Source organism: Leuresthes tenuis, unplaced genomic scaffold (assembly GCF_036924035.1).
Source record: "Leuresthes tenuis unplaced genomic scaffold, fLeuTen1.0.hap1 SCAF_21, whole genome shotgun sequence".
NCBI lineage: Eukaryota > Metazoa > Chordata > Actinopteri > Atheriniformes > Atherinopsidae > Leuresthes > Leuresthes tenuis.
The window spans coordinates 1,619,602-1,647,391 of NW_027325375.1; the positions used below are offsets into that span (position 1 = coordinate 1,619,602).

Below are 27,790 nucleotides of genomic sequence, written 5' to 3' on the forward strand. Positions count from 1 at the left end.
AGCTTTTCGTGCATTCTGTGCACTGAAAATGTTACATTTTAAAGATGGAGGCAAGAGTCTGTTTGCTAAAATGTTTTTGCCGATATTTCAAGTTTTTACAAACACTTTCATGACATGTTTTTGATATAAAGTTTGCAACTGATCGAGATATCTGCTCATTAAGTGCTCAGATAGGTTTTAGGCCTTCCTTCCTGTGTTTAACCTGCCCTGCGGTGTCATTCCTGTGCTGGTTTTGGTTGTCTATAACTTAGATATCTCAGTGCACAACTGTCTGGGTGGCAACATCTGTGACATTTTATTAAATAAGCACAGAGTTTTGGCATTGATTACTTTGATAGCACCTTCATACAATATATGCACATAGAAAAGTGGCCATTTCTAGTGTTATATCTGTATATTCTTAAAGAAAATGCCATCTGTGTTGTCACCATTCAACAGCAGGACAGCATCCCATCAGTCTTCTTCAGTTGTTTGTGTCTGTCTATGTTTAAGCCGTATATTTTTGTCCTTTACTTTTCTCAAAGCGATGCCGAAGAGACTCTCTATTTAGATACAGAATTAGAAAAAAGAAACAGGAAGAAAAGCCTGAGGTTCTACAAATAGCGAGACTCCTGGGATCCCAGACACTGTCACAACAGATAGCTGACTCACTGGAGTCTGGCTGGGCTGCACAGTGGGAGAGAAATGAAGCTGGATTACCCTTCAGATGGAGGTCTGTCACTTGCTTTGCTCCTGGTTTAGTTGGCCATTAGAAACAAAAAGTCACAAAAGATATGTTTGCTGTTGCTCATCGATGATTTTCATAATCACTGATGGGACTTACGGTTGATTAGCTCAGTCCCACAGTACTGCTGCCAGGTTTTATTTAGCTCCTGGTTGCTGCTGATTCAGCACGCAGGGAAGAGTGTGGAAAGCACTCAGTTTTGGACAACAGGTGAGGTCAGGGGGAGTCAGATGGTCCTGATGTCTTGCTTGACAGGTCTGGCATTGGAGCATCTGACCAACCTTTGACCTATTTGGAAATTAAGCTTGAGTCAGCAGGTTCAAGTGGCAGCAGGAAGGTTTGTCCCGACTGTCTGATTCATATTCCAGGGGTATTTTCTTCTTCTATTACAGTCGCACTTTAAATGCATCCAGTCCAATCTTTGTCAGATTGAATTATTTCTGCTCAGGCACACTTTTGTGTACTATATGATACAGACAGGAGTTACTGTGGTGGTGTCACCATTTGTCAGTGTAAGACTGATGCAGCCATTCCAGCAGCTCTTTGATGGAGAGGGATTTTGCCTCTTTAACACAGGTCCTTTGGAATGATACTGAATAAAATAATAGCAGTAAAGGTTGTGGTATACATCAAGGAAACAATGTGGGCTCACTTCTTTTTCCTGCTTTTGTTAAAGGAGATGCACCACATGCAAAAATTCAGTCGGTATTAATCGTGTAGGTTTTTCAAAATCCAAACTTACAACTTGAAAACACCTCAGTGTTGTTTGAGATTGTTTTTCCCAGCATGCAGTGGGGTCACTGCTACCTCTTGAGTTTGGGAATAATTACTGACACCACCAACAGCGATTTCATTCAGACGTGTTATAAAAAAGATGGAGCTGAACATTAAAGGGGAACTTCGGTATTTTTAAACATGAAATCCGTTCATCTACTCACTGAGAACAGTTTGGTGAAAGTCGGCGTCCTTCATAAGATATTTAGATAACTGGAGATCCATATAACGGAGTGAACGGGGCTTAGAGGATGCAGCCTCTAAATAAGGCATTATCTGTCTTTATTTCACCAATACTTTAAGAAGAATGAATGAATGAACGTGTGCTATAGCTCTGTTAGCTCATAGCTCTGTTAGCTCATAGCTGCTGTTAGCTCATAGCTCTGTTAGCTCATAGCTGCTGTTATGTGGCTACTTGCAGCTACAGGAGAGCTAACGGAGGGATTTCTACACAGGCACTCTACTGGGACCACTTCATCCACACGCCCCCCTGCAGCACAGTTTATTCACTCCGGTAAGAACGTCCATCTTACTCAAAGTCGTCGTTCACGTTGTCAAAATCTGATAAATATCCTGCCATGTTGCACAAAACTATCAGCAGCAAACTCTGTGTGAAGTTAGCCGACTGTCACAGAGCACGGAGTGAATAAACTGTGCTGCAGGGGGGCGTGTGGATGAAGTGGTCCCAGTAGAGTGCCTGTGTAGAAATCCCTCCGTTAGCTCTCCTGTAGCTGCAAGTAGCCACATAACAGCAGCTATGAGCTAACAGAGCTATGAGCTAACAGCAGCTATGAGCTAACAGCAGCTATGAGCTAACAGAGCTATCAGCAGCAAACTCTGTGTGAAGTTAGCCGACTGTCACAGAGCACGGAGTGAATAAACTGTGCTGCAGGGGGGCGTGTGGATGAAGAAATAAGTTCTAGGTTTAAAGATACCGGAGTTCCCCTTTAATGACTTTTCCTGCAGTATGTGTTGAAATATGAAAGTATAATGATGTACATGTAAAAAAATAAAGATCAAACAAATAAACCGAGAATTAACAAATGCAAAACTAGAGCCTAAAGCTGAATTATAGGGCCTACCTGTTAACCTGTTGTTCTTACTCAGAGATGAAGATGCTGTTTTTCCATCGTGTAAATGAATGAATGTGGCCTAAATGAAAAGTGATTAGTTTAGGATGAGGGTGATTCACTTTTTTCTTCTTTTAAAAGAAGAGGTTTTACATTTTTAGACTCATTGGTGCCTTCTGCCCTAATATGTGGCCTAAATAAAAAGTGACCGTCATGGAGTAGCCTCGTGTCTTCTCAGAGGTACACACAGTTAAAAGGATGCAGTTCTGTTGTATTTCTCCATCTGGCCAGCTTATTGAATCGTTTAGCTGTTTCTAATGTTTCTAATATTGTGCACTACTGTAAGTACGATGGTTTGCAAAGCATTAGCATTAGCGGCACATGCTAATAGTTGCTAAGTCATTTTAACCGACTTTCTGGTTTATGATACATGGCCACATCCAGGCGCAGGAAACATGACATTAAAAGTATTTTAAAGACATTTATTTGATTAATTATAATATATATTTGGATTGCAACATGTATTGCTTTCTGCATGCAGTTTCCTGGTCTGGCATTTAAACCAGAATGAGCTTTTATGGAGCATATTTCATTGCTATGACAATCTATTGGGGAGATAATATTCATATTTTGTGACCAAAGATTGTTGTTTTGCATGAATCTAATAAGACAAGATCTGACATCTGAGTTTGAAAAGAAATACTCAGCTATTTCTCACGAGGCTGCCATGAGAAAAGGGAACACGTGCACAGATTCTGGCCACTGAGGGCAGCTTTTGGTCAGCCATTTGAAATACAAATATGCCAGAGATCCCTCCAGAGAGGCCAAGTCTCAACAGCTCCCCTCTTTCCTGTTTACTCCACATCTTAATAGCTTTCCATTTAGACAGGGATGAATGTGTGAATGCTATCAGCAGAGTGAGAAAAGATTGTTTCGAGTGTTTCTGGGTCCAGTGGACACAGAGACAAGAGGAAGCGATGTCTGTGGGTTTGTTTATGGCGGCTCATTGAAGCCTCACAGCAATATTGTCTTTTAAGTCCCACAGAAGCATGAACTTGCTGGGCTTGTGTCAGATGTGTATTGTGCTTATGTAGGAGAATATGAATGTGTTCCAGCAGCTCTTCCATAAACAGCTTTAGTCCTGGGATAAAGGTCAGGCTGACATTTCAAAGTTCTGCCACAGAAGAGCTAGAGGAAAACACACAATTCGATTTTTCTGTGTTTTGGATGATAGTTTTTATTTGCTGAGAGAAAAGTTTCAAGCTAACTCTAGAGAGAGAATCACAATGTTTTTCCTCTGGGGAAAGTAAAAGTATGTCTGTGTTGGACAGTCTCATCCTTAGTTTCTGATCCGCAAGTTAAAACATTTAATTATAGTCAGATTACGTTATATTGGGGGTCAATCCTGGTATTTATCACGTGAAATTTAAAAAAAAACACTCAAAAAGAGTCATCAATAGGCAAATATTACAAAATCCATCCATTTTTAAGTGTGGAGATAACATCTTAGATTTACTACATTTATCTTAAAGTGTGAAGCAGTTAATTTCTGTGTGAAAAGTGGAAAAATTCCAACGTGATCTCATAAAAAAACAGATTTATTAACAATGAGACGAGTGAACCTGGAAGCTAAGTCCTGCAGGTGATTAGTGACGAGGTTCAGCTGTGGAACAGAAACAGGTGACCTGAGTGAAACCTAACGGGGAAAAACACGACAAGAAATAAACCAAGACCTGAAAACATGACAGAACAAAACTCAAAAGGGGACAAATACGTAGTTTGGTGCACGGGAAATGGAAAATGTGTTGCTATTTCACAATAACAGCTCAAAGATTGCACCATCATTCTTCTATATTTGTGTGATTACTGACCTTTCTGCTAATGATTATGGTTAGGAGTTAAAAGTCAGGGTTTAGGGTTAGGATAAATGTACTTGGATAGGCTTGAATAGTAAAGAATTAATGGTTACGGTTAGAAAATATACATTTTCACAGATTCGGAGGGTTGGCACCATTTATTTACACTGTTTATATCAGACTGTGCTTCTGTGGTATGTTCTGTTCATGCTTTTTATGTCAAACACTGAAGCTATGCAACAGTATGGATTTAATGGTAATTAAACTTAGACAAAAGAAGTGGAGCACATCAGTCCAGCTGTGAGGTCTTTCCACCGGCTGCCGGTCCATCAGAGGATAGACTTTAAAGTTCTGATGCTGGTCTATAAAGCTCTGAATGGTCCAAAATGCATCAGTGACCTCCTGACCCAGTATGAACCTCCCAGACCCCTCAGGTCATCTGGATCCGGTTCTTTATCAGTTCCCAGAGTCAGAACCAGACCTGGAGGAGCTGCATTCAGCTTCTATGCTCCACATGTCTGGAACAAACTCCCAGAAAGCCTCAGATCAGCTGAAACTCTCAGTATTTAAGTCCAGGTTGAAGAAACATTTGAATAAGCTTGAGTTTCAAAACGGAATCATATTTTAACTGATTTTATCTTTTATATATATAATTTTTTCTGATTTTATCTATTGTTCTTATTTCTTTCTTTTGCTTAAATTTTAAATCCTGCTTTTTATTTCTTCTGTTTTAATGTCTCTGTGAATCACCTTGTTGTTGAATTGTTCTGTACAGATAAACCCAAAGAGAAACTGTTGCCGAATGACGGGAAAATGATTTATATAGTTTTTTTTAAAGTAAAAAGAGGCAGATAAGTTTTACACTTCATCCTAAAGAAGTTCCCTCCCCTGAGACTGAGGGGATTTAATTTTTCTGATCAGTATGTTGTGCGGAGGGCGTGTGTCCACTTTGTGAAGCAGCCGGTGCAACCTTTCAGCTCCAGGGTCTCCAGCACAGAGCCAGCCTTCTTTATCTGTCTCCCCAGTTTCTTTGAGTAACTGCCTCTGCTGCCCCAACAGTTACAATTACATGCTGATAGAAAATATGCAGCTTCTTGTTGCAAACAGTCTATGTGAGGAATGTTGTGCTTACAGTTACCCTCTCCTGCAATAAGAGGAGACACTCAAACTGTGGCGTTATGGTAACAAAAGGAGGCCTTTAATTGATGCTCTTCTCTTTGAAAATGAACCAGTTGGTCTTCAGGCTTGTATCAAGTGCAGTTGCACTCTCATAGCCACCCCCCACCCTGCAGTATCTGTCTGGCTCTTTCCCTCTCTGTCTGAGCCTCTGAACACTCTGGCTTGGATCAGCTCAGATCCATTCACTCTGCTGGGTTTAGACCCATTAGCTTAATTACAGAGCAGACACTCAATTCGCTGTCCGATATCTTGATCTGTTGGCTGCCTTTCAGACGTCTAACCTACATTTTCATTGAGTTTGTATCATAGTGCACGTGCTCACCGGTACCCTTCATACCTGCTGACTTCTGTGGAGCTGATTTGGCAAAACGTGATGCAGGATTTTACTCATCTCCATTTGTTCCAATACCAAAAGATTTTTCTAAACGCTGTGAAACTCAGCTGATAGAAGTCGAGAGGCTGAGCTCCCCCCAACTGGAGCAAATCACGGTTTAGCTCCTTTTAAACTGCATAACCAACCACCTCCTCACTTTTGGTGGACCAGAAATAATCATTTGGCAGAAGGACATTGCATTTTCTTAATAAAAGTCATACATCATGCTGTCAGGCCACATAGTAAACACTTTCTTTTGTGTCTGTCACACAACGCTGCCTGCGTTTATGCATATAAATGCATATAAATAACATTAAGTTAATCTCACAGAAACAGCTGAGCAGAAGCTAAAGGCAAAGCAACATGTTGATGATGAGTCAGCGCCATAGAAACTGAAACTAGTGCTGAATCACTGCACCGGGACTTTTGGGACGTCGTTTTTTCCCCTTTTGTCTCTGAAGAAGAACTTGTTGCCATGGCGCAGGATGAGTGTGAGGTTGTCCTGTGAAAGATATTTATGACGGACTAGCATCTAAACATCTGCAGCGGCTCGGGACAGTTGCGCTACATCCACTCATGTGGGCAGACAACCAAAGCGTATTGTGTCATGTGAGAGTTCCTGTTCTAATCTCCACAGCCAGATTACAGCATTAACCCTTTAGAGGTCAGAACAGACATCAGATTGTTCAAATCCACTCCCACAAACACACAGTGCTGAATGATCCGTGATTATTGCTCCTGTGGCGCCCAAAAAAACAGAAGGTGAGGGGATTAACATGAATGTTTGCGTCAAACAAGGCGAGAAACTCTGGCCTTAATCACATGTCGTCACTGATCGCATATTAAAAGCATGTAAATATAAATGTAATTTATCTATAAAGCCCTTTACAATAATCCATTTCGGTTTACAGCAGATAATAAATAAAGAAAAGAATAAGTAAACGCAATAAAATACGGCAAAATTGAATAAGATAATATAAAAGTGTCACCATACTGCTGGGTATTAAAAGCCATCTGAAAAGTTAGCAAAGTTAGCATGTTATTGTTGTAATGATGAGAGTTTGTCCTGCAGAGGATTGAACATCTGCTGCAGATGTTTCTGAGGAACAAAACGAGCCTGTTGAGTGTTTCTCTGTTCAGTGTGCGGCGGTGACTTGGTGCACTCTGGGTTCTTCCACCACTCTGGGGAGTACATCTGTACAGAGGACTACCAGCGGCTGTACGGGACCCAGTGCGACAGCTGCGACCAGTACATCACCGGGGAGGTGGTGTCTGCCCTGGGGAGGACCTACCACCCGCACTGCTTTGTCTGCAGCATCTGCAGGTAAGGCGGGGGGGGGGCTGCGCTACACAGACTGGTGCACAGCAGGCACGGGGACGGCCAAAGTCAGAAACTCACACAGGTGACAGGGGAAGGCGGCGCAAGCTGGAAAAATGGCTTTTAAATAAATGTTTACTGCGAAAATGTGACTATAGAGAGACATACGTGATATTTAGAGAAGATGAGGCGGAGCTGAAGTATTAGAGGTGTAAGGGGGGGATGAGATGCAGATTTTAAATAAAACACTTGATTTATTTACAAAAAGGAACAAAAAGCGCAGCTGAGCCAGATAACAATAACTGTAAACTGTGGAAAAAACTAAGCAAAGCTGTGGAAAAATGAGGCAACTCCCATGTCTTTTAAATAAATGTTTACTGCGAAAATGTGACCATAGAGAGACATACGTGATACTTAGAGAAGATGAGGCGGAGCTGAAATATTGACGTGGATGAGATGCAGATTTTTAATAAAAACACTCGATTTATTTACAAAAAGGAACAAAAAGCGCGGCTGAGCCGGATAACAATAAATCTAAACTGTGGAACAATGAGAGGCAAAACCTGAGCAGACAACACATGAAAGAACGAGGCATCAGTGGAGGTGGAGTAAAGATTTGCACTGTCTGGGGAAACCTGGAAACTGAATACTAAGGGAGGTGACTGGGGATGAAGTGCAGCTGTGAAGCAATGAAAAAACTATTGAGTACAAATAAATCTGAAACCCAAAACAAGACACTTTGAAAGTCTCTCCACAGACTGCAGGCAGATCATCATAACTAAAACACAGTGTGCCTCATATGTACTGCAGGCCAGTAAACTCTGGTGTTTGTGTTCATCTGCATCATAAAACTGAAGCCAGGGTAAGAGACGCCGTCTTTGATGGCTGTTTAATCAGAAAATGTGTTACTGTGGTTGGAATTTAAAGGGTGGGGAGAATAAAACACACACCCGTCCCAGTGATCTTAACTTTAAAATAAAGGTTAAAGGTTTCTGGACAGCTGGGCCAAAGCATCGCAGAGTTACACTGTTTTTAGTTTCTTTTCCTCCGATTGTCACTGCTCATCTATGCAGAGGTTTTCACACGGCATCGCTATGACAACTAGGTCATCCTGGTTGTCATAGCGAACATGCTAGCGAACATGCTAGCTGTAACATCTGTAAAGGTTTTTGCTGACATGTATGCGTGGCGTTTCTGGTTATATATGTGTGTGTCTGTTTGTTCTCAGGAGTCCATTCCCCATCGGAGACAGAGTAACCTTCTGTGGGAAAAAGTGTGTGTGTCAGCAGTGCTCAAACCATCTGAGCAGCGACAAGCCCGTCAAGGTCCACGGGCCGAGCTGTAAGAAGCAAACACACCTTTCTGTGGCAGATTTGCTGCATTATGGATGAAGATATCAGTAAAGATCTATAGTGCTGAGCAAGGGCGTAACCATGGTTTAGACATTGGGGGGGTCCAAGAAAAACAAAATTGTTAAGTGCATTATCTACAATTCTTTATTTATATATGAAAAATTGGACATTTAGAACATAGTTTAGAGGACTACATTGACCATGTAAGTTCACATCTAAAGGAATAGTGTAATTTCTCAGAGACAGTGACTGCCCCCCCACTTTGTTTTGGTTAGTTGCTTACTGTTTACTGACCTTAAACACACCTACCAATTACAGTTATGCTCTTCCAGTAGTTCTGTAGCAAATAGGACAGCTTCCAATGGAAAACGACCAAATACCCAAAGCATGTTTATGGAAATATTTTAATAAGGACAACTAATGATGTAACAAATTACAGACTTTTCCTTTAACAAAAAATGTGCTGAGGACTTTTAAGTCCAGGTTCAATGTCTCAAAATGTGCATTAACAATGAAAAGTCTAATAGTCTAATGTTATTTTTGTTTTAAGTTCTTTTATTTTGAAAGGGGGCGGAAGTTTATTTTGTTGATTCTGTGTTGGACTTCCTGTTCTGGTACAATCTGCTCTGTTGAGCAGCGGCTCCGTCAAAAGTAGAAGTCCAACGTAAAGATAAGGAGAGCCGCTGCTGAGACGGCGGCGCAGCCGTTACGTTCCCATGGTAACACACGCAAGCGCGCCCGGTGGGTCACTCTCATTGGCTGTTAGCATCACCAACGGCCACCGCGGCGCAGCCGTTACGTTCCCATGGTAACACACGGAAATAAGTTGAAAATAAATAAGACATAACAAGAGACCGATCCCTTGACAGGGTTCATAAAAGGAGAACATGCATTTTACATGTTTTCTGCTGAATATTGGGGGGGACAGGTTGGTATTTTCTCAATATTGGGGGGGACACGACCCCCCCCAAAGAATGCGTGGTTACGCCATAGGTGCTGAGGAATAAAATATAAGAGGCTCATCACTGGTCTCCTGATTACGGCTTTATCTAATCTACTGATATGATTTGTAATTCATCTCAGTCCAAAAGCACATCCCCTGTCCCTGCAGCTTCTGAAGCACACATGAGAAGGTGGCCTGCTGCTTCAGGTAGCCTCGCAGCCTTATTCTGGGAGCTCCATCTGTTATAGGAGCGTCAGGGCAGGACAGGGGGGTGAGGAAAACAGGTGAAGGAGGAGAGACCCAAATGGCAAGAGAAGGCAGAGAGGGAGGCTGATGAAAGCAGAAATGCTGGAAATGTTGAACGTCTTTGCGTGCTTTGTCCTCGCCTACAGACTGCGCCGGCTGTGGGGAGCAGATCAAACAAGGTCAGTCCCTGTTGGCTCTGGAGAGACAGTGGCACGTCAGCTGTTTTAAATGCCGGACATGTGGCTGTGCGCTCACTGGGGAATACATCAGCAAGTAGGTGGCTTGATCTTCCAGAAGAAACTAGCATGTTTTGGAAAGACCCGGCTGCACAAAGCCCGGCAGGGAACCTGAACAGTGTGTCCTGTTGGCAGAGACGGGGTTCCTTACTGTGAGACCGACTACCACAAGCAGTTTGGCATCAGGTGTGACGGCTGTAACAGGTATATCAGCGGCAGAGTGCTTGAGGTGAGGGCATTTGTGTGAGTTGGTCCATGAAAATAGAGCAGCTGTCCCTCCTCAAATGACTGATGTCATAGCAGCAATCGTTTTTTCTCCGTTTCTTATCTCCACATCTGCTTTTCTGTCCTTTCTCCTCCTTTCTACACCCTTCTCTGTCCTGCAGGCTGGAGGGAAGCACTACCACCCCAGCTGTGCCAGGTGTGCCCGCTGTCACATGATGTTCCTGGAGGGAGAGGAAATGTACCTCACAGGTAACGGCAGAGCAGGAGAAACTGTGGCAGCCTCATGTAAAGGTTTTCCTTACTTATAGATGAATTCACCGGCCAGATGGTGCCGAATTATGATATAATAAGTATAAATAGAGGTGCTTTGCATTTGTACAGTTAACAGGCGTAAAAATAGACTTGGAGCATCTATTGAATTTGCTGTTCCCTGCAAGGATCCAGATGGCTCGTGAGTTATGCTGCATCTGTGGAACTGTGTTAGCGAGAGCTTGCATAACTCATGTTGTGGGGACATAAATCTGTTTGCAGGGGCATTATTGCACAGACCTGCTTCCCTTTGAGTTCAAAAGTTGGGTCCCAGTGACATGCAAATTATCAGGAACTGGTGGAGAGGTAGGACCCAGATGCAGCTCTTTTGGTTAAAAATAAAGGTTTATTCCAACAAAAACAAGAACAAACAAACAGAGCAAAAATATAACGATGAAGAAACAAGACATAACAAGACTGAAAATACTGCGGCTATGGTGGCAAAAACCCTGACTTGCCAACCGTGGCTGTGGCATGAAAGGTTAGTGAGGATTCTGCAGTGACTGGAAGGAAACCAGGAGGCTAAATACTGTGGAAGTGATCAGTGAATGAAGTGCAGCTGTGAGCAATGAGCCAGGTGACGTGAGTGAACCGAACATGACTAGAACATAACCTGAAAACAAGATTAAACATAAACTGGGACATTAACATGGACTGTGACACAAATGGAGTAAAGAATGAGCTGCTGTATAAAAGGTTTAGATATTATTTAGATGGAGAGGTAGGACCCAGATGCAGTTCTTTAACTTAATAAAAAAGGTTTATTCCAAAAATACTTAACTACAAAGAACTTAAAGTGTGGCAAAAAATAACAAGACTTTGAATAACAAGACTGTGGCTATGGGGTAAAAAACCTGCCCTGACGAAACAGACAAAGCGTGGCACGAATGGTAAAGTGAGGATTCTGTGATGAATGAAAGGAAACCAGGAGACTAAATGCTGTGGAGGGAGTGATTAATGAAGGAAGTGCAGCTGATGACAAAGAAGCAGGAGACATGAGTGAAACTAGGTGGGAAAAAACATGGAAAAACATACCCTGAAAACATGGGAAACTGTTAAAACAAGACTATTAAAACATAAACTGTGACATAAAAAACATAAACTGTGACATGAGTGAAACTAGGTGGAAAAAAACATAGAAAAACTGTTAAAACAAGACTATTAAAACATAAACTGTGACACATGTTGTATTTTCTGCTGATCTATTATTGTTTCAAAGCAACAAAAAAAGGACTTAGGCCTAAATTTGGCTGATGAAGTAACAGCCCCTCTGTGCCGTGGCTTATTATGGATTTCTGTGATAACGAGGAGTCCTTCAGATCTTCTTTTGGAGGTCTTCTCTCATTCCAGCTCTGACTTTAGTGGTGTGTCTTTCATGCAATGCTCTATTATGGTCTGTCCACATCCTTTGGCTTCTGTTTAGTTCAGGAGGCTGTGACAGTTTGCACGTCTTGGGGTGGTCCGGTGTGGGTTTTGAGGTGTATTGCGCATCCTTTTCTGGAAGCTATCATCATTTCTCTTTCGGCTTTTCAGAGGTGGTGTGTGCTTTCAGAATTTAATGGTATTTAATGTGATCCCATGTCCCACAGCCTTAAAGCATGATCCATCCACCCCTGTCCTTAACAACCAAAGGTTCTGCACCCGTTTTCTCCTAAAGTATCTTTGTTTAAAGCTCTCAGGATGTTCTGTTGTACTTTAACCCTTCAACAGGCCTTTTTTTCTTCGGTTTTTGTACTTTTACATGCTGCTGTGTTCATTTTTGTGCAGAATATCTATTAAATGTGACTGCATTTTTGGCCAGTGCTAGCTGCCTAACACACATCAGAGAGCCGAGTTAGGCTTGGATTCATGGTTACGCTGGAGTATTTGATGGGGTTCTGGTTTATATGCGCCTGTGTGTGGCAAAGAGAAGGAAAGCCTGACAGATGGAAGAAGTGGTGACCAGATAAAAGGCTGCTTTTAACCAAGTACCATTGAAAAGGTTATTGATTTCACATATAACACTTGTAGCTAGACTGAATGGTAAAGACACACAAATGCACTTGTGCACACCATCTGATATACTCAAAGGCTGAAGTCAATTACCTTTTATCCTTCACCTCTGCTGCTGGGCCCATTACTCTGAGCTGTCACCGACAGAATTATTCTGAATGAGATCAACAGTGGACGACTAAACTGAATGATCCTGGAGCTTCTGTTTTATTGATTAGACGGCAGTAATCTGTGGATACGAGGAAGCTTGGAAGCGAAACATTTCTAAACAAAATGTCCCACATGCAGAAGAGGAAATAGATACCGGATTTTAAACAGAACATCTTTATGAATCTTTTGTGTTCAACAGAAATATCGACAGCGAAGGAAAGAGTGTTGGAAAGGACACACGGTGCATCACACTGTAAGAATAATGACGTATAAATGAGACATTTTGCATATACATCCACATTAAAAGTGCAGTTTGATGCTCTAAAGAAAACAACTTTTATTTTAGGACATGATGGCGATGCAAATAGGTGCATATGAAGGTACTGTAGGCCTGGAGATAAGAGCACTGGGCTCCAAACTCTGCTCGCTTTTCAAGATAAACTCGAGTCTGAACAATAAATTCAGATAGTAACACGACAGTAAATGTGAGGGTAAACAGAGGAAGTTTAAAGCGGAAAAATACACTTTGTGCATCTCAAAGGAGGCGGCTTGAGGGAGCAGAGATTAAGTGTGGAGGTACTGCACCGTAACAGAGTCGCCACACAGGTCGACACCTCCTGTTTCACCTCATTGGCATTCTGCTGCTCGCCCGCCCAGAGCAACAGTAAAATTTAGCATTTGCATGTTGTGCTTGAAGTCTTTGCCTGTGTGTTCTAATCTATAGCTATTAATACACACAAGGTTTTCTCTGTATCTGCCTGAATGCACGTTTTCACAGCCGTGCGTCTGCATTTGAATGCAGGCGCATGTGCAGGTGTGTTTTTGTGTGTTTTTGTGTGAGTGCGCTGAGCTCCAGATAACCGCCCCAAGGTTACATTCCCTCCTTCTGATGACTTCAGACTTGTAGGAGGGCTGAGCAATCACCCCCGTGAGACACGCTAAATCAGGACACACGGAACATGCACATGCACGCCAACACGTGCACACGCCTCTCTGTAATCAATCTGCTGATGCGTGTCTGGAATAGGAAATGGTGTGTGCGTGGATTTGGTGGAGATGAATAACTTTTTCATGAACCAGCTGTGGATGCTTTATCTCGTCATCCACCCATTAGATAGATAAATGAATAATAAAGTATTTTTTCACCATCGTGAGTCAGGTTTTTTATTGATTAGGGCTGCCACAAACGATTATTTTAATAGTCGACTAATCGGATCGTACATATATCGAATGTAAAACTTATGCTTATCTCACCAGGATGCAGCTGCTCTTATATAACCATCATTAGCCTTCAGCTTGGACTGTTTAAGGTAGATGCTAACTAAAAAAAAGACAATTAATATCATAGTTCATTAACCCTTTGATGAAATATGCAGCTTGTTGCAACAAACAATTATTTAACTGTGAAGCAAACACACAAAAATGAATACTTTAGGTTTTTCTTTCCTTCATTTGTCTCTGGCATCAAACACAGCTGCTTTTAAATCAGACGAGGCACCTGAAACTAAGGAATTATTAACACCAACATGTTCAATATGGACTCAGTCAGGACATTTGCTTGCTGAGGTGTGCTTGTAGCTAGCTTTGTAACAAAGCCGTCCATTGTACCTTTTTAGCACTGAAACGTAACGTTAGAAAACATTAGCGTTCATAATTAAACACATCAGTGTTATAACGTTACAGAAAACACATGAAATATGTGTGCTAAGGCTAATTAATCCAGTCATAATCGCTAATGTTAACGTTTACAGCTATTAGTATGAGTAAGCAGCAAGCTAACTCTCTGTTTATGCTAATTTTAGCAGCTAACTAGCCAGTTAGCTTAGCAAGAGGACGGTGCCTCTTCACAATCAGACAGAACAACATGCTTCCTGTTCAGGGGCTCGTGCATCGTTGTTGTTTTAATAGTAGACTAATCGTGGCAGCCCTAGTATTGATGGAAACGGCTTGGAAAGGCTTGCAGAAAAAAGATTTTCTATCAAATGTGGCCAAGGCTAATCGTGTTTGTCTCCCTCAAAGTTTTGTTTTTCAGCTAGTGGCCACTGCTCTGTCTATTACAGCCTAATTAAGTCTGAGAATACATGGCAGGGTCACATTTATTCTCTTTTCTTTGACATCTTAACACCTGAAACTGCTCTTTCTATTGTGTGAGACTTAGTGAGGACCTGTAGATGTCAAACATGACCCAAACTGCCAGTTTTGGACGACTTTTAACTGTTTTATTGATCCAAACAGCTGAAACCTGATCTCAGTCCAAACAGAATGAATTTTGAAGTTATTACCTTACACACTTGTCTCATTTGCTGCTGAACTCTACAGTTTGTTCCTAATCCCAGGAATACATCCTTCTGATAGTGTTTCTGATGTAGATCAAGCACGTTTGAGACATTTTTGCTCGTGTAAACTGAAATATTCACTGCTCAGAGCTATCTTCTACACAAGGATCAACAGTAAAGTCTATATATATATATATATTCTGTATTTATCCATCTGAAATAATGAGGAGATTACATTTGATGTTGAAATAATCTTACAGTTGCTGTTTTACTCAACAAGAGGAAGGTGATTTCTGAGGGCTGAGTAGTATTTTTGGTCACCAAAAGTGGTGCCAAACGGGATATTTTTTTTATTTGGAAGAATCAACACAGATTTCATACAAAAGAAACACTCCCACATCTGTAGAGGAACTTATTTATTTTTACTCAGACCGGTCAAAGATGTCCCTTTAGAATCTGAATGTATTGTTCTGAGCTGCTCCTCATGACAGCATTATTCAGCAAAGAGGAACTCACTTAAGGCCATTTAGAGATCTGCTGCTTTATACTAAACGTCAGGATGATTTTGAAAGGTTTGCACTGGCTGCTTTCATCCCGTATTATTGAATATCTCAGGTCAGAATCAAAGGGCTGGTTTGTTAAATTGATTCATCGTATTTTGCATAATGAGACCTCATTCGTCAAGTCACCCTTCAAGTAACGTAAAGACAACATCTGTACAGTGAAATCAGTTATTTGTTATTACAAATGCACGATGATGTCCCACAGAGAAAGATAGAAGCTGCAAAATATCTTGAAGGCATCCGACATACATCACAAATTCAAAGTGTGTTCTACAACTACAACAAACAAAAATGCCCTCATTCGCAACAATTTCAGGAAAGAAACTGTTCCTAAACTGTTCCTAAACAGCTATGGGACTGTGTTGACATCACAGTTAGCAGTAGTAGCATAGTTAGTCACTGGCATGTAAACCTAACGGCTGCTGGAGGCTCTTCTAAGGGAAGGTGGGGGTCTGCAGGCTTTGCTGGAAAATCAGCAACAGGTCCAATCAAAGAGAAAGTCAGACAATGATGTGCATGTAGTGCAAGTTTTGACGTTCCAGGAGTATGATACTTAACGTGGGCTGAGGTACCAGAAGCTGCATCAGGAGAGGAAAAAGTAGAATTTATGCATTCCTAATGTTTCCAGTAGCTGGTTCCACTACATTAGTTTCATCAGCTTTCAGATCAGATCAGAATCAAAGGGCTGGTTTGTTAAATTGATTCATCCTTCATTCCTTAACATGTAATGAAACAAAAAAGGGAGTCTAATCATTTCATAGGACGTGTTTGACAAACTTCACGCTGATAATCTCCGACCTGCACCTGAATTCCTTTTCTTTGCACAAGACTTTGATCGTCCAGGAGATAAAGGATCTGAAGGCCGGTTCGGCAGCAGAGCTGAGGAGCGTGGGTGGGACGGGGGTGCACTGAATCACCACGCATGGTTTCTGTCCACAGTATTGATTCTGCGAGCTGGTTTGTGAGAGAGTGTGTCTACTTGCTGTGTGTATGTGGCACATGTGCAGGTTAGATTTATGGTGTTGATGGTAGCTGTATATTAGAGTCATGATCAGCTAACTGAGTCCGTTCTGATGGCCTGCATTGCCCCAAGGCCCAAGGAAATGATACATACTCGTTCATGTGTGCTCTGAGCGGATATATTAACGTCATTATCACTATCAGATCCATATGCATGTAGCATCCTGACATTAGTGGTTTATTGTTATGAATCAGATCTAATAGCCTTTGTTCATTTCCTCTTTCGTCTCTTGCTCTGTAGGTCATCCTCTGCTTCTTTGTTCTCCTCCCTTCATCTTTCCTCTCAGATGACCTTTATGTTCGCATTTATCTCAGTTCACTTCAACTGAACTTTTTCTGCAATCCAAAAATCACAAGTTTCCTGAATTATTAAGGCTATGAGATGAAGTGAAGTGTGCTCTCACTCGCCTGTCAACATCTCGGTTGCTTTCTTTTTCCTCCTTGATGGGCTTTTAAACTCATAAATGGACATTATTTAAGCAGAATTTCATAATAGAGTAATATTGCTCATTGGAATTTTTATTGTGGAATATAAACACAAAAAACAGCCTCTCTCATTACAAGGCGACGCATCGCTCAATTTGTTTTTAGGTGAAAACATCAACTGTTTACTTGGCAGCTCCCCTTAGGATAAAATGTGAAAAAGTTTCCTCAAAACAGTTTCTCTGGTCCATGTTGTTAACTTTGATGTGACACTCAGTGGGTTTACATGCTGAGATTAACTGGATTACAGCTACAGTTGGGTTCTGCTCCTTATCTGAGGGTAATTATCCTTGGATATATGGCGGTGAATGAATGGAATCACTGGCACAAAGCATGTCATACCCCGGTACGATAGGTGGCGCTGTCCCCATTTCAGCTATCGCTAATAGAGCCACTTCCTGTTGACGTCTTCACCGCCAACAACAACAAACTCAGGCATTCAGAAAGATGGCGAACGCAGAGTGAGATGAAGCTGCGTCCCTCTCCATCTGTGATGAGCTGGTTATGGAACAGACGATGCCCAACGGCGCATTCTCCATCGCGTTGTTTCTTTCTTTCTGACGGCAGCAACAGGAATATCGTCTCCTTCCACTTCCGGGTGACGATCGCGGGAAAAAATCTGGAGCATGCGCAGAACGATCGATCCGATCCGCTGTCGTCTGCAGGCACGTTCAGTGCACGTTTGGATAGAATTATCTCGGGTCTTAACCCGATCCGATCCGTTTTTTGGTCAGATTAAGCTTGTTACATGAGCTGAATAACTCAGTCTTATTGTAATTTAGCCATTAATCCGATCCGATGGCGCTCATGTAATCTACTGAATGAAATGCTTATGAAAACCTGGGAGCCTATCCCAGCGGTCATTGGGTGAGAGGCGGGGTTCACCCTGGACAGGTCCAGTCCATCACAGGACCGCACACAGACAAACAACCACACACGCTCACTACTAGGTTCAATTTAGAGTCACCAGTTAACCTAACAGCATGTTTTTGGGCGGTGGGAGGAAGCTGGAGAACCCACACATACACGGGTAGAACATGCAAACGCCACACAGAAAGGCCCCACCGGGAGCTGACCCTCCTGCTGTGAGGTCAAGTAGTTTGGTGAGAGGTGAGAGGTGAGGACCACCCGGATGCAAATATTTAAATAAAACTGGATTTATATCAAAGAAACTGTAACAAAAAACAAAAAACGCCGTAAAACAAAAATCTAAACTGAGACTGAAAAACCTGAGTGCTGGTGAGGCTCTGACAAAGAACATGAATCAAATCTGGAGATAAATACAGCGGAGGGTGATTAGTGAATGAATGCAGCTGATGATAATGAACACAGGTGGAGGGGGGGTGGAGCTGATGACCAGACCAGAGGCAGACTGAGGAGAAATGGCTAAACTTTAGAAACCAAACAGAAACACAGATCAGGTGGAAAATCAAGTCTGATGAAACGTGACGTCATGAATTCAGCATGATTCAGAGCACTCAACTGTACTTCCTTTCCTTTGAGCACATGGTTCTAAAGACAAATTCACAGATAATACACAAGATAATCATATATATATATATATATATATATATATATATGAGCTCACACAAACCTGGTGTGGTTACCGTTGGTGATATATTGCACAGTGGGCTGGACCTCGCCACATCTGTGCTTTCAGCCACATCAGCATGCTAATGTACGCATGGTGATTAAGCTAATTATGGGGATGTTTGGCGGGTTTAAGACTCACTGTAATGATGGTAACACATGGTCATTAGCACCAACATAAAGCAGAGTGGAGGCTGATGGGAGGTGCTGTGTTTATCCAAGAATTAGAGCTAATAACCAAAGTAAAAACCATTTTCAGTGGAAATGAATGAGCAAAAACTCACCAGTAGCTGTTGAGATATTTACTTTGGGACCCTTAAAGCCATGCTGTTAGCGCAGCTAATTCTCTTCCTCTATGTTTATCTGTTTGAGCAGACCAGAGGAGCTCCATCCATCCTGTTTGTAGGCCAGACAAACTGCCTCCACAGCCCTACAGCCCGGCTCCTGTGAGCCTATGTGTGTTTGTGCTGGTAACTGATGTTGATGCACTTGAGAGAGACTGATCTACTCTTCACTGGAGCTCATAAAACTGACAATAAACAAAATAGAAAACTTGTGTGTGTGTGTGTGTGCAGGTTCAGAGGTTTGGCACCCAATGTGTAAAGAGGCAGCCCGGCTGGAAAGAAAACTGAGGGTGAGTTAACCTGCGAAACACCTGCATCCACCCTGCCCTTCCTCTCCGGTTCTGTTCCTGCCCTTCAACACTACTTGTACTAGAATGATGCACTCAATGCTAGAAGGCTACCAGCTATAAAGTGTTTTAAATGCACTGAAATGGTTTAAGAGGTATAAAATGAAACGTGCGCTGCTTGATAAAACAAAACTGCATCTCATGAGTGTTGTATTGGAGCTAATTTCACTGCTATTCTCTCTCTGGCTCCTTTTTTTGACCCACCAGCTGAGACGTACCTCTGAGACGGCGTCCATTTCCCCCACGGGCTCGTCCCCTCTTCTCGGCTCCCCTCACCGGCTCATCTGTGTGAGTAGCTGTCACCACAGTTAGGTCCTCAGCTGTCAATGTCACGGCCGTCATTCAAATCTAACCATCACAGACAGAAGTGTTAAGAGTCCCCTGAAAGCTCCCACTTTTGTCTGTCAGTCTCACCATCAGAGATTTTTCCCACAAAATACATGTATTTTTATACAAAATGGCCACTGGTCATCTAGTATTTTATATCTATGACTAAATCCCTCTTTACTATCCTGTTTGTGTGTCTTTCTTACAGTCTAAGGCTGACAGTGATGTTTTAGACTATAAACAGCTGGCAGCTCTGCCCAGGGTCAAAGCTATATATGACATCCAGCAGCCTGACATCATTCCTTATCAGGCTGACCATCCACACTCACAGCTCTCAGTTGACACCTTGGAGAGATACAACTGTGGGCAGGTACACACAAAAAGACAAGTTGATTTAAGATATTTTTACAACAAATCTGATCATTTAGAGGAGCTAAACATTTTCTCTTCTTCTTCTTCTTCTCCTTATCCAGTCATTGGGCTCCTTATCACCGTACTCCCATGTAAGTACTTCATCCAACAGTCTTTCATCTCAATTTAATGACTCGATTTGTTTTACTCCAGTGAATTGAATACAAACTAGAGAAGAAGGTTAATCCCTACAAATGGGCAACGTGTGCTCAAAGAAGGACATTATCTGTGTTTCAGGCTTTCTCATTAGTAAATCTGTACTGGTGGCATGCGTTCTGTTGCTCTCTAACATTAAAGAGAAGGCAAAGCTAGCAATGGTGTTGAGAGACAATGAAGAAAAGGTGCCTGCACATTAGGGCTGAGCGATTTTATCGATACCGCGATATATATCGATACCGCGATATATATCGATATTTTGTTACCCAATAAAGTATCGATTTTTCGGCACATTAGGGCTGAGCGATTTTATCGATACCGCGATATGTATCGATACCGCGATATATATCGATACCGCGATATATATATCGATATTTTGTTACCCAATAAAGTATCGATTTTTCAGCCACGAGTATCGATTTTAAAATTTTTTTTATTAAACTTTATTGAATAATTGGACTTTACAATTAGTGAAAACACAGAACATCAACATAAAACAAAACAATGTCGGGGGGGGGGATGATGTAATATTCACAACATAAACATGAGTCTGCGTACGCTGAAGACACGTTTGTGACGTGTTTGTTTGTTTCCGTTTGTCTGGCGGTGTTGTCTTTCAGGTTCAAAGGTCGGACCACCGGTCCAATCAGCGACGATTCATGTCAAATCACACTGTCCCTTTAAAATCTTTCAGAAAATTATGGGTTTTGAATCGTATCGAATCATATCATATAAAATCGTATCGTATCGTTGGCTAAATGCCGTGTATCGTATCGTGAGATTAGCGTATCGCTACAGCCCTACCGCACATGCTCCCAAGTTCTATCTTTTTGCATCTTTTTGTAAAAACAGTGTAAGTTACAGCCAAATGCCCAATAAAGCTGCTCTCATTCACATATTTCTGTTTCTTTTGTTAGGCCGCTAAACATGTCACATTGTTATTGAAAATCAGGCCGTTAAGACTCTCTTTTAACTCTGACTTACAGCATTTCCAGACTGACACTCTGCTCTAATTAATTACTGATTTTACGACATCAGCGTCATCTGACAAAGTCACCCTTCAAGTAACGTAAAGACAACATCTGTTCAGTGAAATCAGTTATTTGTTATTACAAATGTCCCACAGAGAAAGATAGAAGCTGCAAAATATCTTGAAGGCATCCGACATACATCACAAATTCAAAGTGTGTTCTACAACTACAACAAACAAAAAAATGCCCTCATTCGCAACAATTTCTGGAAAGAAACTGTTCCTAAACTGAGCCTATACCGCTATGGAACTGTGTTGACATCACAGTTAGCAGTAGTAGCATAGTTAGTCACTGACATGTAAACCTAACGGCTGCTGGAGGCTCTTCTAAGGGAAGGTGGGGGTCTGCAGGCTTTGCTGGAAAATCAGCAACAGGTCCAATCAAAGAGAAAGTCAGACAATGATGTTCCAGGAGTATGATACTTAACGTAGGCTGAGGTACAAGAATCTGCATCAGGAGAGGAAAAAGTAGAATTTATGCATTCCTAATGTTTCCAGTAGCTGGTTCCACTACATTAGTTTCATCAGCTTTCATGTTTTAGGTGAATAGATTTCTCTTCAGCGAGTCAGGCTCGATGCTTCTGCATTTTTCCAGTCTATAGTTTGCTGGCTTTAGCTTCATTTTAAACACGTAGTCACCTGAGTGATATTGAACTTCTCGTTTAGGTCTTGAAAGCCAGAAATCATTAAAGTTTGGCTTCTTCGTAGGTCAAAGTCTTTTTTCCCTACCGACACTAGCGGAAAATGATAAACAGAAGGGGCTTAGGAGCATAGAGGAAATGCTGAGTTATACAAGACATAAGATATACAAGATATTAAACTGCTGTCGACATGGTTAAAATTGTTGGGCGGAACTGCGTGATTTGATTTGCTGCTTTGATTGAACTAAAGCACATTACACCAAGACAGCATCTCTTTCCTTTCAGGATCTGTTGGATGGCATGGAGCTGAGAACGAGGCGTTCCTCCAGCTCCGCCTTCACCGACTCTCCGACACACAGTCGTCACGGAGGATCCCCTCTGCATTATTATCTCCCTGGTAACGTGCACAAACTGGAAATATGAACTGTACAAGCAGTGTCACGCTCCACCGCCACCAGTCGCACACAGTAGCTCACAGACTTGTAAGCCGTCAGGTTGTCTTTCATTTGCCTGTCATGCTTTGGTTTCTCTCACTGTGCTTGCCTGGGCTGACTGCAGGCAGTGAAAGTGGCAGGAGCTCACCCTATTACAGTCAGCCTGAGCCCAGGTGTACTACACCCACCACCTCCACCTTCCAAGCCCCCAGGCATTTCCATGTGCCAGGTAGGCCATCACAAATAACCCCGACCCCTAACCGTTTACTAACACCAACAACGCCCTTAAATAGCTTCTGCAACATGTGGATCATGGCAGCTAATTGGGGTTCTAGCAAGAGCCGATTTGTGGGGCTATTACCAGTTTGGAGTAAAACATTTGAACGCTGACACATCGACCAGTTTCTGTAATTATTGAGAAAAAGGAAATTGATCGGGTCGCATTTTATTACCTTTCTAACAATGCATTTCACAAATTAGAGAACGACTTAGACAACATTTGACTTCACACCATCTGCTCAACCATTTTCTAAGTGTAATTCAAAGTGTTTTATATATGCAGCCAACTTTTTTTGCATGATATTTTGCAAATAAAAAGCATTTTAAAGGGGAACTCCGGTATTTTTAAACCTAGACCTTATTTCTTCATCCACACGCCCCCCTGCAGCACAGTTTATTCACTCCGTGCTCTGTGACAGTCGGCTAACTTCACACAGAGTTTGCTGCTGATAGTTTTGTGCAACATGGCAGGATATTTATTAGATTTTAACAACGTGGACGACAACTTTGAGTGAGATGGACGTTCTTACCGGAGTGAATAAACTGTGCTGCAGGGGGGCGTGTGGATGAAGTGGTCCCAGTAGAGTGCCTGTGTAGAAATCCCTCCGTTAGCTCTCCTATAGCTGCAAGTAGCCACATAACAGCAGCTATGAGCTAACAGAGCTATGAGCTAACAGCAGCTATGAGCTAACAGAGCTATGAGCTAACAGAGCTATGAGCTAACAGCAGCTATGAGCTAACAGCAGCTATGAGCTAACAGCAGCTATGAGCTAACAGAGCTATAGCACACGTTCATTCATTCATTCTTCTTAAAGTATTGGTGAAATAAAGACAGATAATGCCTTATTTAGAGGCTGCATCCTCTAAGCCCCGTTCACTCCGTTATATGGATCTCCAGTTATCTAAATATCTTCAGAAGGACTTTCACCAAACTGTTCTCTGTGAGCAGATGAACGTATTTCATGCCAGAAATAAGGTTTAAAAACACCAGAGTTCCCCTTTAAGTTGAAACGATATACCGATATAAAAACCCAGTTCTGCTCTTTAGTTTTAACACTCATATGAACTGATCTATCTTCTCTGTCTCCTCCAGTCAGTCACAATCCGAGGTTCCTCTGTAGCATACAGACTCTTTTTGGTTTTTCAACTGTCCATATCCCCTCCATTTGGTCAATTTACTGCCCACTTTCCTCCTGAACATTTCCCATCGCAGTTCTTTTCACTTTAAAAGCTTCATGCCTTAACTGCGAGCTGTGAATTTGATTTCCTTCCATCATTCCCTCCGCTTGCCTACAGTCCGTTTCTGCAGGTTTCTTTTTGCAGTTTTTTTCGTTTTTTCTTCCTGGAGTCTGTTCTTCCTTGCCAGCTCTGCTCCTTTCATGCTTTTTGAGAGTGAGCAAAATGTATTTGGCGCAGGCTTTTATCCAAAGTGCCTCACCACAAGGGCATACAGATTTAGCAAGGATGGCCCACTGGGAATCAAGCCCCCAACTAAGTAGGATTGGTGGCACTCTTCGTATATATATTATTTTATTTTTTGCTGTATTTTTATGGTAGGACATAAGCTATTTCTAATTTACTGAGACATATGGTTGTGGCGCTTCTCAACCGATCAACATGAATGGCTGTACAAAATCCAGCAAATGAGGGCTACAAGATCCATTCTTGTCATCTGTAAGTTTCTCCCTCTTCATGTTCCTCCCCTTCTCCTCCACCCTTGAGCAGCTCTCTCCCTTCCTCTCCACTCCTGTGCCATCTGCCTCTCTTCTTTGTATAATGCCTGTGAAGCTGTATTAATCAGCCTCTCCGGATGTCAGTCAGGTTGTCTGGATGCACAGCACCACCTCCGCTGCAGCAGTTTATTACTTGTGCTGTCAGCTTTATGGCTCTGAAGGCTGTTAATGCATGCAGCTAATTTGGTGGGATTGAATGAATGAGGAGATCCAGATTAGTCTCCTCCTCCTCTCCAATGAAACAGTCTTTTGCTTTGTGCCACTAACTATAGTTTTGCTTCTGTTTGCAGCCTCTGAGGAAACAAACATATACAGGAAGCCTCCCATCTATAAGAGACAAGGTTAGTCAGCTCCTTGTAATATTTGTTGTTTTTTTCCACATGTTCAGCCAGTGGATTCATAATGCAAAATAGATCTGTTTGACAAACTTAATGAAACATCTGTGGAAAATGTATTTTTCATCTTCAGAAAAGCCTGGTTGCTTTTGATGGTTTTTGAGCCCACACTTCAAATTTCCTCCAGAGGGAAGTAATCAGAAAAAGCCTTGTTGTCTGAAAGCCTGCACAGACTAGATTCAGAAGCAATTTGTCTTCTGCCATGTTGCGTACAAATAGACTTCCACTGGATAATGTGAGTGGAAGATCAGTTTTCAGAACTCATCTCAAATTCAGTGCTTCATTTTCTCTGGTCATCGCAGAAAAAATCCTCTCTTTATTTTCATTCTGAAAGAAACATTTTGTTTCTGAATAAAGATCAGATAAACAGCATGAAAACCATAAAAGATAGAAAGTTGTGCACCTATGATTAGCGTGGTGTAGAGGGAGGACCCAGATGCAGAATTCAAAGAGTAACTTGATTTATTTAACAAACAATAGGAACAAAAAGCACGGCTGAGCCGGATAACAAGTTATCTAAACTGTGAAAAGCAACAAAACATGGAAATATGGAAAATAAGGCAAAACCTGACCCGTGAAACTTGTTGCATTGAACTGAGAGAAACCTGGAAACTAAATACTGTGGGGAGGGGATTGGTGATGGGGTGCAGCTGTGAAACAAAGACAAGTGACTTGAGTGAACCTAATGTGACAAACATGACAAGAAATAAACCTAAAACCTGAAAAGAACACTTAAAACATGGCATGACAACCAGTGTGATCCCAGCCTGTTGAATAGCAGGCTTCTACATTTCTGCTGCTTTGGGAAAGCTACTCGCTAAAAGAGACACTCCAAAGTGAGATTTTTAATGGCAAAGTGAGAGTTTTGCATCAGAATCAGTGTATTTGAGGAGTAAAATGTTGGATATACTCACTGACCACACACTATGGGGTGTTTTGGTTTGCCTAAACTCAACTAAAAGAGGAGGATGTAAAGTTTGGTCGTTGTTGCCACATCAAAAATGAGATTACAGATCCAGATGATGATTTAAGAGATGAAGTAAAGCTGAGAGAAGCAGTGCCAACTACTGAGTGTGTCGGTTATCCATCAGTGCAGAGGCAGCAGGTCCCACAGAGTTACAGTTCCTCGAAAAGACCTCCCTATGATTTACACTGTGCTACAAAACGCTCTCTCCTCAGTCTGACCAAGCAATGCGTAATCTGGGGTGGTTCATTGGTAAAATCTACGGTTTGAATCGTGTTAGAGAGCAGCTTTCATATGATGGCAAAATACCAGAAATACACCATGTTTCCTCTCTTTTTAAAGTAGGGTTGTGTGTGAAATACTTATGGGTAGTCGGTATCTAACCTGCAACAGACAGGGGTCGCCAGGAGTCCTTCTCGAGAATCTCAGGTTGCATTTAGGCCCGTAAAAGGTCAGGAGGTCAGCCATGTATTCTGGAGCTAACCGTCTGCGTCTTAACCTCATCCAACCCTTGAGCCTCCTCCAGTCAGGCAGCGTGAAACTATTCTTTTAGAGGATTTCATGCATCTGTTGCGTTACGTCGGTATCGCTGAGATTTCCCCAGCTTCTGACCTTTTTTTAGGGTTTTTCAAAGCAAATTAGCATTTTTCCAAAAAAAGCAAATAGTTTACAGGGTTAAAGCTGGTTCAAATCTATTCTAACACTGAAAGGGAGACCACGAGTTGGCGTTTGTTGAGATTTTATTTACTCTGGTAAAAGATTGTATTGCAGCTATTGATCATCAAGTTTGATAGAGAGCTTTCTGCAATAGTTTCTCATGTTTAATGATCTTTGATCTTTCTTTTTCCTCAATAGTTTGACTAGTTAATATGACGAAATTATGATTATCAACAATATCAATATAATTGGAGGTCGTATAAAGCAGGGATGTCAAACTCCGGTCCTCGAGGGCCGCTGTCCTGCAGGTTTTAGATGTTTCCCTGCTTCAAAGCACCTGATTCAGATTAAATGAAGCTCTTCAAAAGATTGTTACATTCTGCACAAACCAGCTAATGAGGCATTGATCTCAATCAGGTGTGTTGGAGCAGGGAAACATCTAAAACCTGCAGGAAAACATCTAAAACCTGCAGGGAAACGTCTAAAACCTGCAGGGAAATGTCTAAAACCTGCAGGGAAACGTCTAAAACCTGCAGGGAAATGTCTAAAACCTGCAGGGAAACATCTAAAACCTGCAGGAAACATCTAAAACCTGCAGGAAAACATCTAAAACCTGCAGGACAGCGGCCCTTGAGGACCGGAGTTTGACATCCCTGGTCTAAGGGCTCCTGATTAGTGGGCTAAAGCTGAAAGTCTGTCAGAAGAGACACAACTTTTTCCATCTAAAGCAACTCAAACCTGAAAACAATTCATGGCGGTCCAAGTGAAAGCTGTATTGTGGAGTTTTACACGTTCACATCACATTTACGGTTACTTTCTTTGTCACGACACTCTCTAAACCAAGGAACGTCCAAGTCCAACACGATCCTCTTTCTATATAAGCGTTTGCCTGGATCGCCGGGACATTTTTGAGTTTTTAGAGCCAGAGAATTTGCTTTTCTGCTGTCCCTGTTCGAAGCAGCAATTAGCTTGAATTACTTATCTGGAATCCTGCCTGAGCGCTCGGCCCACTGTCTACTGCAGGTATGACACTGCCCACTCATAAATACCTCATACTTCAAATGAAAGGAAAATCCCTTTAAGTAGCTCTTTGGTTATAAAGGGAGAAAAGAGGCACAGATTAGTCATTTTGACAGTTGATCAAAGCTAATCGATTCAGCGTTTACTCAGCTGAATTTTTGAGCCTGTGTACTTTTGAATGGTCTTTTTTTAAGTCGATTCATGAGCTTTGATACATCTCACCATCTGTTCCTCTCTGAACTTTCCCACCACTCATTAGAGACTGTCTAATAAAAGCCAAATTGCCCCAAAATTGCTCTCTTTTCATTAGTTTGCAAACCCATCTGCTGCTTAATCACAAAATGTGTAACAGTTACAGTGGTAATAGTAGAAA

The 27,790-nt window shown here is 41.9% G+C and overlaps 1 protein-coding gene across 3 annotated transcripts in view; it reads left to right on the forward strand.

The window, feature by feature from the left end:
• The window catches only part of LOC140280014 (actin-binding LIM protein 3-like), a 64,586-nt gene that overhangs the window by 12,371 nt on the left and 24,425 nt on the right, over nucleotides 1-27,790 (forward strand). For 2 of the 3 annotated variants that reach the window (XM_072375266.1, XM_072375267.1), the window contains exons 3-13: nucleotides 7,117-7,300; nucleotides 8,523-8,635; nucleotides 9,982-10,108; nucleotides 10,207-10,300; nucleotides 10,458-10,545; nucleotides 19,255-19,313; nucleotides 19,578-19,658; nucleotides 19,906-20,067; nucleotides 20,171-20,200; nucleotides 22,221-22,332; nucleotides 24,672-24,722. In XM_072375266.1, coding sequence (XP_072231367.1) covers nucleotides 7,117-7,300; nucleotides 8,523-8,635; nucleotides 9,982-10,108; nucleotides 10,207-10,300; nucleotides 10,458-10,545; nucleotides 19,255-19,313; nucleotides 19,578-19,658; nucleotides 19,906-20,067; nucleotides 20,171-20,200; nucleotides 22,221-22,332; nucleotides 24,672-24,722 — 1,101 coding nt within the window. Of the gene's footprint in view, nucleotides 1-7,116; nucleotides 7,301-8,522; nucleotides 8,636-9,981; nucleotides 10,109-10,206; nucleotides 10,301-10,457; nucleotides 10,546-19,254; nucleotides 19,314-19,577; nucleotides 19,659-19,905; nucleotides 20,068-20,170; nucleotides 20,201-22,220; nucleotides 22,333-22,493; nucleotides 22,599-24,671; nucleotides 24,723-27,790 lie in introns of all 3 variants that reach the window. The other variant, XM_072375265.1, reaches the window with a different exon arrangement.